This window comes from Bufo bufo, chromosome 5 (genome assembly GCF_905171765.1).
Source record: "Bufo bufo chromosome 5, aBufBuf1.1, whole genome shotgun sequence".
In the NCBI taxonomy this organism is placed as follows: domain Eukaryota; kingdom Metazoa; phylum Chordata; class Amphibia; order Anura; family Bufonidae; genus Bufo; species Bufo bufo.
Window position 1 is genome coordinate 321,648,902 of NC_053393.1, and position 13,421 is coordinate 321,662,322.

Below are 13,421 nucleotides of genomic sequence, written 5' to 3' on the forward strand. Positions count from 1 at the left end.
TCTTTGATACAGTCCTGAATGGGGAACACCCTAGACTTTTTAGGCTTTAGGCTCTCAAACATAAGTTCTGGCCTAGACCTGGACTCCTTTTCTTCCTCCAGCTCCATCGTGGATCTAACCGCCTTTAATAGTAGATCCGTATCTTCCTCTCTGAATAACGGCTTCCCTGTCAAATCCTCAGAGGAGGAATCTGAGTCTGCAATAGCGCCCTCCTCAGACTCAGAGTCCATAGTATCCTCCACTATCGTCTGAGCCCGCTTATGTCTGGATGAGCTAGGCAGGGATTTTTTAAGATCTTCCACAGAAGAACGGACCTCATTTTTAACTAAGTCTTGGATACTTTGTAATAAAGATGGCGACTCCTCTGCCACTAACTTATCCAGACAAGGTTGGCAACATGTTTTGGGGGTAAGACGAGTCCAATTTTCGCTTGCAAATTCCACACTCCTTAGCTCTGGTTTTGTGGGTAGCTTTTCTTGGGGCTTCTTTAACCTGTATTTAATAAAACAGCCTAATCAGTCTAAACCTGACCATAATAATAACTCCCCAAAGGGAGATGGTGGGGGTTAACCCCTCTTACCCCCAGGAGTACCATGCTAGATTCAGAAAGCTGCTCCTGTCTGTCAGTGCGCAGTTGTACTTCCCCTTCTTCCGCATGATGATGCTGCTTCAAGGGGGCAAATGGAGGGCCGTAAGTGGCGCCTGCCGTCCGGTCGGTATCTGCTTGCTGCTGCTCTCTCCACGCTGGCTGGCCGGCGTTCCCTTTTTCAAATGGGCCGCACAGTGCCCGCATGTTAAGCTCCTCCCCTTCCGGCCGGTGGAACGCACGCGTCACTTCCGGTGCGACGCGCACGCCCAGACTCGGCCTGCCTCAATGAGTGGAGAAGATCCACCTCCCCCTCACGCCGCAACTTCGCCGGCTAGGCAGGGCCACGAGGCAACTACAGGCATCCCCCCATGGCTCAGAAGAAGGGAAGAAAAGACGCCAGGCTTCTCGGCGGCTCCTAGTGGAGACTTACACCGACAGGTACCTCCACTAGGTTTTCCATTTAACCCTAGAGGTCCTGCAGCCAAAAGATAGACCTGGAAAGAAATCCTCCTGTCCCTGGACAGAAAACAGGGAAGAACTGAGTGGTTGAAGGCAATGGACCAATTTAAAGATCTGGGAAGTTCCTGTTTCCTGTCCGGAAGGGGGAGGATCTCTCACAGGTGCTGTCATGGGGCGTAATGGAAATGGCTATAATTGCCAAGAGACTTTTATATGAAGCCTTAGTGCCACCTAGTGTTAGGGTAAAATTAAGGCTTAAATTGTGAAATCACTAGGGGAGGTCCTATTAGTTGATGTCACTAAGTAAATGATCGAACCATGCCAGTCCGATTTTAGATGGGATAAAAAGATGGTATGGGATGACAGAGGGATCATCTTCTTGAATCAGCTTGGGATGGTCATCTTGAAGAAAACATCTTGATCCATCGGATCCAGCCACTTGACCACCTTTTCAGCCATTGGAGGCAGCCATCTTAGAACCATTGAAACTGATTTCTGCTAGCTGATATTTTGGTATATTATAACCTTACCTATATTTTATAGGACAATTAATGAATATATACAGTCATGTGAAAAAATTAGGACACCCTTTGAAAGCATGTGTTTTTTTGTAACATTTTTAATAAATGGTTATTTCATCTCCGTTTCAACAATACAGAGAGATTAAAGTAATCCGACTAAACAAAGAAAACTGAAGAAAAGTCTTTTCAAGATCTTCTGTAAATGTCATTCTACAAAAATGCCTATTCTAACTGAGGAAAAAGATAGGACACCCTTGCCCCTAATAGCGAGTGTTACCTCCTTTGGCTGAAATAACTGCAGTGAGACGGTTCTTGTAGCCATCTACCAGTCTTCGACATCGGTCTGAGGAAATTTTAACCCACTCCTCAATGCAGAACTTTTTCAGCTGTGAGATGTTTGAGGGGTTTCTTGCACGTACAGCCCTTTTCAAGTCACCCCACAGCATCTCAATGGGATTCAAATCTGGACTTTGACTTGGCCATTCCAGGACTCTCCATTTCTTCTTTTTCAGCCAATCTTTGGTTGATTTACTAGTATGTTTTGGGTCATTGTCATGTTGCATGGTCCAGTTCCGCTTCAGCTTTAATTTTCTAACTGATGGTCTCACATGTTCTTCAAGCACCTTCTGATACACAGTAGAATTCATCGTGGATTCTATGATGGTGAGCTGACCAGGTCCTGCTGCAGCAAAGCAGCCCCAAACCATGACACTTCCACCTCCATGCTTCACAGTTGGTATGAGGTTCTTTTCTTGGAATGCTGTGTTTGGTTTACGCCAAACATGTCCTCTGCTGTTGTGTCCAAATAATTCAATTTTGGACTCATCTGTCCAAAGAACATTATTCTAGAAGTCCTGGTCTTTGTCAACTTTATCTCTGGCAAATGTCAGTCTGGCCTCGATGTTTCTCTTGGAAAGCAAAGGTTTCCTCCTTGCACACCTCCCATGCAAGTTAAACTTGTACAGTCTCTTTCTGATTGGAGAGGCATGTACTTCTACATCAACAGTAGCCAGAGCCTGCTGTAGTTCTCGAGATGACACTTTAGGGTTTTTGGAGACCTCTTAGCATCTTGCGGTCTGCTCTTGGGGTGAACTTGCTGGGGCGACCAGTCCTGGGCATGTTGGCAGTTGTTTTGAAAGCCCTCCACTTGTAGACTATCTTCCGGACAGTGGAATGGCTGATTTCAAAATCTTTTGAGATCTTTTTAAATCCCTTCCCAGACTCATAGGCTGCTACAATCTTTTTTCTGAAGTCCTCTGACAGCTCTTTTGCTCTCACCATGGTGCTCACTCTCACTTCAACAGTCAGGAGCACACCAAACTAAATGTCTGAGGTTTAAATAGGGCAAGCCTCATTCAACATGCAGAGTAACGATCTACTAATTATGTGCACCTGGTGTGATATACCTGTGTGAGATCTGAGCCAATTTAAGAGGGAATACATGTGAGGGTGTCCTATCTTTTTCCTCAGTTAGAATAGGCATTTTTGTAGAATGACATTTACAGAAGATCTTGAAAAGACTTTTCTTCAGTTTTCTTTGTTTAGTTGGATTACTTTAATCTCTCTGTATTGTTGAAACGGAGATGAAATAACCATTTATTAAAAATGTTACAAAAAACCACATGCTTTCAAAGGGTGTCCTAATTTTTTCACATGACTGTATATATGTATATATATATATATATATATATATATATATATATTCAATTAACCATACTTTGTGTATAGTATCTGTTTTGGAATAAGATTGGGTTTTACTGCATTATCATCCTAAAACGTGATCCGATTCAGGGAGATTTATATGTACTGTTGGAAACACGGTATCATCTCCAAAGAACTGAATTCAGTTCTAGGCTGGTATGGTTAATTATGAATAAATATTTGTATCAATAAAAGAGGAAATCTGAAATAGACCAGATTTGTATTTAATCACACATTTGTCAGCTGAGAGAAATCAGGTTTCAAATTGATTTTAAATATAATTGAAGGGTATTGTTTTTATAGGTACACACACACACTTTAGATTACTTTGACTTTCCTAAAAATTTGTATATCAATGATTGAATTCCATTTGTCTCCAATTTTTTATTTATATTAGTTTGCACTGTATTATTGTTATTTAATAAATATATATATTTTGATTCATCACTGCCTTCTTTTTGTCGTCTAACTTAGCGCAGATCACAAGCTCTTTTTAGCTTAGTATTTCTAATAATAGGTTAGAATCTCCCCCTTTACAGATTCTAATTTATTCACATTAATATAGACTGTTAATCTGAGACAGCATACATATTCCATAGAAACATAGAAACATAGAATGTGTCGGCAGATAAGAACCGTTTGGTCCATCTAGTCTACCCAATATACTGAATACTATGAATAGCCCTTGGCCCTATCTTATATGAAGGGTGGCTTTATGCCTATCCCATGCATGCTTAAACTCCTTCACTGTATTTGCAGCTACCACTTCTGCAGGAAGGCTATTCCATGCATCCACTACTCTCTCAGTAAAGTAATACTTCCTGATATTACTTTTAAACCTTTGCCTCTCTAATTTAAAACTATGTCATCTTGTAGCAGTTTTTCTTCTTTTAAATAAATATTCTCTCCTCTTTTACCTTGTTGATTCCCTTTATGTATTTAAAAGTTTATATCATATCCCCTCTGTCTCGTCTTTCTTCCAAGCTATACATGTTAAGGTCCTTTAACCTTTCCTGGTAAGTTTTATCCTGCAATCCATGTACTAGTTTAGTACTCTTCTCTGAGCTATCTCCAAATTATCAATATCCTTCTGGAGATATGGTCTCCAGTACTGCGCACAATACTCCAAATTAGGTCTCACTAGTGCTCTGTAGAGCGGCATGAGCACCTCCCTCTTTCTACTGGTAATTCCTCTCCCTATACACCCAAGCATTCTGCTAGCATTTCCTGCTGCTCTATGACATTGTCTGCCTACCTTTAAGTCTTCTAAAATAATGACCTCTAAATCCCTTTCCTCAGATACTGAGGTTAGGACTGTATCACTGATTTTATATTCTGCTCCTGGGTTTTTACGCCCCAGGTGCATCATCTTGCACTTATCAACATTAAATTTTAGTTGCCAGATTTTTGACCATTCCTCTAGTTTTCCTAAATCCTTTTCCATTTGGTGTATCCCTCCAGGAACATCAACCCTGTTACAAATCTTCAGCAAAAAGACACACCTTACCATTGAGGCCTTCTGCAATTTTGCTGATAAAGATATTAAACAATATGGGTCCCAGAACAGATCCCTGAGGTACCCCACTGGTAACAAGACCATGGTCTGAATATACTCCATTGACTACAACCCTCTGTTGTCTGTACCTCAGCCACTGCCTAATCCATTCAACAATATGGGAGTCCAAGCCCAAAGACTGCAATTTATTGATAAGCCTTCTATGTGGGACAGTATCAAAAGCCTTACTAAAGTCTAGATAAGCGATGTCTACTGCACCTCCGCCATCTATTAATTTAGTCACCCAATAAAAAATAAAAATAAAACAATAAGATTAGTTTGACATGATCTCCCTGAAGTAAACCCATGCTGTTTTTCATCTTTCAATCCATGGGATTTTAAATGTTCCACAATCCTCTCCTTAAGTATGGTTTCCATTAATTCCCCCACTATTGATGTCAGGCTTACTGGCCTATAGTTGCCCGATTCCTCCCTACTACCTTTCTTGTGAATGGGCACAACATTTGCTAATTTCCAATCTTCTGTGACGACTCCTATTACCAGTGATTGGTTAAATAAATCTGTTAATGGTTTTGCTAGTTCACCGCTAACCTCTTTTTATAGCTTTGGGTGTATCCCATCAGGCCCCTGTGACTTATTCGTATTCCGACAAAACTTCTTTATGACCCTTGATTTAACAGTGCATTAGCATGGTACAAGGAGGTTATGGAGCAGAGCCATCAGTTGATACCACTCCATAAACTGTGTGCTGGCTGTATAATACAACCGATAGTTGGCTGCAACTGCAGATCCCAGTTATAACACCAATCATGGTTGTTGAACCCCTCATACTGTGGTCAATTGCTACCTAACATCTAAGTTATTAGAGGGAGAGGGCTCACTCTGCCTTCCTATCAGAGCCCCCGTGACATTGTGGGTTCACATTGCTCCTCAAAAAATACAAAAATTAAAAATAAATTTAAAAAATGTTATCAAAAAGTCTAATTTAACCCAAAATGGTACCAATAAAAACCTAGAGCAAATCCCCCCCCAAAAAAAGCCCTTACACAGCTCTGTAGACCAAAAAAATAATAAGCCGCTGAATATGGCAATTCATAAAAATCAGTAAAATAAAAACAAAGGTAATCATAATGTCATAATGTAATTTTTAGTGTGTAATGAACACCATACGAACAAAACCTGAAAAACCATGGCACTCAATTTTTGTGGATAAAGCAACTTCAGTAGAACATTTTGTATTTGGCAGGCTATGGCATTATTGTACAGTTTATACAGTAAGTTTGTCTCGCAAATTAACCAAATGTATTCTATTTAGGCAATCCATTAGCAAGAGAAAAGAGGTATAATTACCTTCTCCCTGAAGAGAACTGCAGAACACTGAAGAGGAACACCCATCATTTTATGTGGATTCCAGGTCACCGAATTAGCCCTATGGAGGACAAATTACTGTAAATTTATTATTTCACGAAGACTGGCTTTTTTTCCCATTAATTCTTCACCGTTTTCAAGCTCTAGGCTTTCAGCAAGTGGATGTCAACAAGATGTTTTCAGAGACATGTAAAGAGTCATAGAAATTCTACGAATTTAAGAATAAAGAGGTTTGTAATAATGTCACTAAGGGGCCGCTGCCTTTTCATATGAGCCGTGCTCCTGCTCTAACATCCCGGACTCTCAAGAGTCCCGATCAGGGCTGTTTAACCCCTTACATGCCATGTGCAATGGTGCCCACCACATGTAAGCGGTGATAGAGGGAGTGGACTCCCTCTGTCTCCCATCAGCACCCCAGAAATGTGATTGTGGGGTGCAGATGCACGTAAAGGCTGGCTGGGGCCTGGCATAGGCCCCAAGCCAGCCTTGAGTGTTTTCCAGCAGGCTGTGCCTCTCCTGTACAGCCTGCTGGTCAATGTCCGCATAACACTGACATTAAAATGCAATGCACAGGGAGTGTGGTTAGGCCACCGAGGGATATGGCCACATAATTGAAGCGCTCTGGCATCAAGCGACAAATCCGCAGCACCATCTCGCTACATGCAAGTTAAAGCTCAGCAAACTGATGGGGAAACACCTATTGAAGATGGGGAAAGCAAAAAGGCAATTACCCAAGATCTCTAACAACCTGGAGCAATACTTTGAGAGGGACTGGAACAAAGATGGCGCCAAGGCACACGAACATGCAGCTTCTCCTACCTTTCACCGAAGATGCTCAAAGCCACCAACACCACGCTCATGCTCCCCAGCCTCCAATCTGGCACCTCTGCTGTCATTACACTTCTTGATGAACTCCATGCCTCCGACCCCAGAGGACATTAGAATGCAGCAACAGGACATACAACAGCAACAAGATGGCGGCCGCTCGAGGGAGAACCATGCATCGCCTTCCTGCAGCCCTCAGAAGCAGAGGCTGTGGCTTAAAAAGCCCACTCTGAACCAGGTTAGTGCACCTATACAGCACTCTACCTCTATGGCACAAATGCCTGAGTCCATTATTGATTTTCCCACTACTGACAAACCAGTGTCAGAAGAAACTCTCAAAAACATGTTGCTAGCCCTGAAAACCTCCCTACATACAGATATGGTGCAACTTCTTATTACTCTATCAACATCTATTCAAAACCTAGAAGATAGAGTATTACATATTGAAAAGAAAATGGGGGAATATGCAACCTCCCAAAATAGCGTTATAGATGCATACAATGATATGGCAGATGAGGTAGAAGTGTTAAAAATAAAAATGTCAGACATGGAGGACCGTTCCCGCCGCAACAACATTAAGTTTAGAGGCATTCCAGAGACAGTGTCTCCTAGTGAGTTACAGCCTTACCTCCATAAGCTTTTTTCTATATTCCTTCCAGATGTAACATCCCAAGATATGATCATAGATAGAGAACATAGGGGGCCAAAACCACAATTCCTGGATAAAGATATACCCCAGAACACACTGGCAAGAATACACTTTTTTCACATTAAGGAAGCCTTGATGATAGCTGCAAGGAAAAGCAAAAACTTGTCGCCCCCCCATACCAGACGGTCAAGTTATACACTGACTTATCCGAAGCCACACTCTGCCAGCGTAGATCCTTCATGCCTATTACAACAGCATTACGTAGCCATAACATTGCATACAGATGGGGTTATCCGTTAAAATTACTTATCTCCTCAGAAAGAATATTACATGTGGCAAAGTCTTTTGAAGAAGGTAAACGATTACTCCAGGAATTGAATATCTGTCACGTATGAAGTTAGCAGATAGCTGGAACATATAAATAAATGAGCGACTGGCTTGATCCCAAACTAAGGAGCTTATAGGTGAGCCCTATAAAACCCTAAGAGCTCTCCCTGACTGCTATGCACATGCAAGGGTCTGTATGGTAGACGATTGCATGCCCGCGTACCTAATACTGTGTGACACCTGAAAACCCTATAATAGTGAGGGGACACGACCACCGGCTCCCTGCACTTAATACGGATGGAGTCAGGGTCACCTAGAATCAAGCCAGCAAGGAAACACAATAAAGTAAATGACTTATCTGAACAAACAGCAGAAGCAGCCTCCAGCAGTGAACACCTCATCCAGGAAGTAGTATAAACCGCAAAGTGAGGCAGTATGGGAGGGATTATAAAGGAAGACGATTAGTCAAAATAAGTGACACCTGGCAGAAGGAAAGGAGATGAGAAAGTGAAACCAAAACAAAGAACATCATACAAGAGGTAGAGAAGAACGTCTGCCAGATCTTCTCACAGAACTGGCGGTGACAATATCCCCATGGAGCAACAGAAAGACAAAAGAAACCTAAACATTCCACAATTGTGCAAAAAATGGAACACAGTCACCCGACAGAAGAGGACCCCACAAGAGATGACCACCACTTAGATGACAACATACCTACCCGCTTCTACTGGCCTACGTCCTAGGCCACTACATAGAACTGTTCCCCCATGTTACCGTAAGCGGCATCACGCAGTACAGCTTCTCCACTTTTGGTTTATTGTTTAAATATATTTATATCTTTCAGTTTCCCTTTCTTATAATACTCTACCCACTTTATTCAGCTACAATGTACCCACTTATTCAATGGAGATTAAACTGTTGTCACTTAATTGTCAAGGGGTTAAATAGCCCTCAGAAGAGAGCTCACACTTGGAGAGAGGCAATAAAAGCACATGCAGACGTATTCTGCACGCAGGAGACACACCTGCTGCAAAAAGATACACGTCTTATAACAATAGTCTTCTCGCTGATAACCCAACAGATAGATAGCAAGGGCAGATATGTTATTCTAGTCTGCATTATCAACAATATAACCTACACACTGGTGAACTTATGTGCCCTTAATATACACCAAACTGCCTTTTTTCAAAGGCTTATGAAAAAGGTGACACTTCAATACTGTGGCCGACCCAACAAATGACTCTACTAACATGAGCCGCCCCGAGACAAGCTTGTCAACTTTCATGCAAGCAGAAAGACTCATGGATGTGTGGCGGGCTCAACAGTACTGAACGAGACTTCACTTATTTTTCACCTCCACACTCCTCGTACTCACGTTTCTAGTAGACCGCACCACCCTGTTCCACTCGAGATCCACCACTTATTCTCATACAATGGTCAGATCATGCCCCCATGACCTTATCCCTGAAATAACAATTTCAAGGGCAGCGGACGCATGTCTGGAGGAACAACACATTCATAATGGGACACAAGAAATATTCCCATGAAATAACAGAACCCCTGATAGAATATTTAATGCCAACTCTGTGTCAGATACCTACATTGTTTGGCAAGCTCACAAGGCATATGTAAGGGGGTTATTGATTAAAATAGGCCACCAGCAAAGAAAGCCAGGGAAAGAGACAAACACCACACTCGCTAAGCTGGCCAATCTGGAACGGGTTAACAAGCAGCAAAATCAACAGCAACTCGATCGGCAGAAATAGCTGAAAGGGAGAAGCTACGAAATCTTTTATTTAACTATGAGAAAGCCTTATCACGTAAAAAAGCCAGATATTATGCCCAAGGAAATAAAGGCAGGAAAACTCCTAGCCTCTAAACTAAAAGCAACACATGTCAGATCCCAAATCTCCCATATATTACACCAACACAAGAATGGGAAGCTCATGGACCCAGAGACATTGTAGATCAATTCAGATCTAATTATGAACAGCTATATAACCTGGGTGGAAAAATTCCGCTGCCAGAATCACACCCTAAACTAGTGCAAAACCTCCTGACAAAGGCATCCTTACCTTCTCTTTATGAAACCCAATTAACACAGCTCATTAACCCCATCACAGACAAGGAGATTGAGTTGGTGATCAAATCTCTCCCCCAAGGCAAGTCTCCTGGACCAGATGGTCTATCAGGGAAATATTCTAAACATTTTACCAAACCGCTACTTCCTCATTTGATGATGAGGATGATGATGATGATGTATAGTCTTGTGTACACGCAGTCTTACCCTTAGGGCCTCGATGCGCTTAGCTGGCTGATAACCTGAGCAGGGCATGACACTACCCCCCCCCTTCTACGGGTGACCTCCGGACAACCCGGCCCAACTTTATCCAGGTGGGCCCTGTGAAAGGCCCTCACCAGTCAGCTGGCACTAACATCCACAGCCGGAACCCACATCCTCTCCTCGGGGCCGTATCCCCTCCAGTGCACCAGGTACTGAAGGGAACCCCGAAGAACACGTGAGTCAAGAACCCTAGAGATCTCGAACTCTAAATTTCCATCAACCAGAACAGGGGAAGGGGGCAATGGCGATGGTTCCACCGATTTCACATATTTCTTCAGTAAAGACCTGTGGAACATATCATGGATCCTCCAGATCTGCGGAAGATCCAGACGAAACGCCACTGGATTGACAACCGCAGATATTTTGTAAGGTCCAATAAATCTTGGACCCAGTTTCCAAGATGGCACACTCAGTTTAATATTTTTAGTAGATAACCACACCAGACCACCCACACACAGGTCAGGACCAGTCATACGTCTCTTGTCAGCCATTCGCTTATGCCTCTCACCCATCTTCTCCAAATTCACTTGGATCCTCCGCCAGATAGAAGACAAGGCAGAAGAAAATCTCTCCTCCTCTGGCATCCCAGAGGAACTAGTCCCAGAAAAGGTACCAAACTGAGGATGAAAACCGTATGCGCCAAAAAATGGCGACTTACCCGTGGACTCCTGCCTATGGTTATTCAAAGCAAACTCTGCTAGGGATAAGAATGAGGACCAGTCCTCCTGATTCTCAGCCACAAAGCACCTCAAGTAGGTCTCCAGGTTTTGATTAGTACGCTCTGTCTGACCATTCTACTGCGGATGAAAAGCCGAAGAGAGCGAAAGTTGAATGCCAAGCCGAGAGCAGAACGCCCTCCAAAACCTGGAAACAAACTGCGTGCCCCTATCAAAAACCACATCCGAGGGAATGCCATGTAATTTCACGATGTTATCAACAAAAACCTGAGCAAGAGTCTTGGCATTGGGCAAACTAGCTAACGATACAAAGTGAGCCATTTTACTAAAACAGTCAACCACCAGAATCACCGTTTTCCCGGAGGAACTCGGCAGATCCGTAATAAAGTCCATAGACAAGTGCGTCCAAGGACGAGATGGAATAGGCAAAGGAAGAAGTGAACCAGAAGGTCGAGTGTGAGCAACCTTTGACCGTGCACAGGTCTCACAAGATGCTGCGTAATCCTCAACACTCTTGCGTAACCCGGGCCACCAGAACCTCCAGGAAATAAGATCAAAGGTGGACTTGCCACCAGGATGTCCAGCAAGGACAGTATCGTGATGTTCCTTGAATACCTTGTATCGCAGTCCATCAGGAACAAACAACCTCACAGGGGGAAAAGAATCAGGGGTCCTGGACTCCCAACATCTCCATCTCCAATTCGGGGTACAGAGCGGAGACCACCACCCCATCAGCCAAAATCAGAGCAGGATCCTCTGAATCACCTCTACCAGGAAAACTACAAGACAATGCATCTGCCTTGATGTTTTTAACCCCTGGGCGAAAAGTAACCACAAAATTGAACCTAGTAAAGAACAATGACCATCTAGCCTGTCTAGCATTCAGACGCTTGGCAGATTGCAGGTAAGCCAAATTCTTATGATCAGTATATACCGTAACGGGATGAGATGCCCCCTCCAACCAGTGACGCCATTCCTCAAAGGCCAATTTAATGGCCAGCAATTCTCTATCTCCTACATCATAATTCCTCTCGGCGACCGAGAGCTTCTTGGAAAAAAAAGCACACGGAACCCATTTGCCAGGAGATGAACCCTGCGACAACACTGCTCCAACCCCCACCTCTGACGCATCCACCTCCACCACAAATGGCTGAGACACATCGGGCTGCATCAGAATGGGAGCAGACGCAAAACACTCCTTAATAGCTGAAAAGGCCTGCAATGCCTCCTCCGACCAGACAGAGAAGTCAACGCCCTTCTTAGTCATATCGGTCAGAGGTTTTACAATGGTAGAAAAGTTCAAGATAAATTTTCTATAATAACTGGTAAACCCCAAAAACCGCATCAAAGCTTTCTGATTCTCCGGTTGGTCCCATTCCAGAACCGCCCGGACCTTTTCAGGGTCCATACGAAAACCAGAGTCAGAAAGCAGATCCCAGAAACGGAAGCTCCTGCACAGAAAACACACATTTCTCCAATTTGACATATAATTTATTCTCCCGAAGGATCGACAAAACCTGTCTCATGTGATCCTGATGGGTCTTCAGATCAGGAGAGTAAATTAGAATGTCATCCAAGTAAATTACCACGAACCTTCCCACAAAATGATGGAAAATGTCATTGACAAATCGCTGAAACACTGCTGGCGCGTTAGTTAACCCAAAAGGCATAACCAGATTCTCGAAATGACCCTCGTGCGTGTTGAAGGCAGTTTTCCACTCATCCCCTTCCTTGATTCTGATCAGATTGTAGGCCCCTCTTAAATCTAACTTGGAGAACACCTTGGCTCCAACAATTTGATCAAAAAGTTCAGAGATCAAAGGAAGGGATACGGATCCTGGACCGAAATACTGTTCAATTCCCGGAAATCCAAACAAGGTCTAAGCGATCCATCCTTTTTCTTTACAAAGAATAAAAAAAACTGCAACCAGAGACTTAGATGGTCTAATATGACCTTTTGCCAAACTCTTGGCAATATACTTCCGCATGACCTCTCTTTCAGGTTGAGAAAGATTATACAGTCGAGACTTTGGCAACTTAGCCCCTGGGATGAGATTAACTGAACAAACAGTCACAATGAGGAGGCAATTCCTGAACCCCACCCTCCGAAAAGACATCCGCAAAATCTGAGAGATACTGAGGTAAAACCGTAGTAGACACACCAGAGATAGATGTGCCAAGACAATTGACCGAACAAAATTCACTCCAACCAGTGATCTGTCTTGCCTGCCAATCTATAATTGGGTTATGTTTTGTCAACCACGGTAACCCAAAGACTATAGGAACGGGCAAGTCCTTCATGACAAAACAAGACATGATCTCAACATGTGAATCACCCACCCTTAACTGAATACCATGAGCAATATGAGTGAGACTCCTTTGAGAAAGAGGGGAAGAGTCAATTGCGAAAAACGGAATCTCTCTTTCTAAAGTGCAAGTACTTAG

The 13,421-nt window shown here is 43.1% G+C and overlaps 1 protein-coding gene across 1 annotated transcript in view; it reads right to left on the reverse strand.

Moving 5' to 3' along the window:
• Positions 1-13,421, reverse strand: part of LOC121001666 (glutamate decarboxylase 1-like) — a 233,528-nt gene that overhangs the window by 51,655 nt on the left and 168,452 nt on the right. The window contains exon 11 of the mRNA XM_040432840.1: positions 6,137-6,215. Coding sequence (XP_040288774.1) covers positions 6,137-6,215 — 79 coding nt within the window. The remainder of the gene's footprint in view (positions 1-6,136; positions 6,216-13,421) is intronic.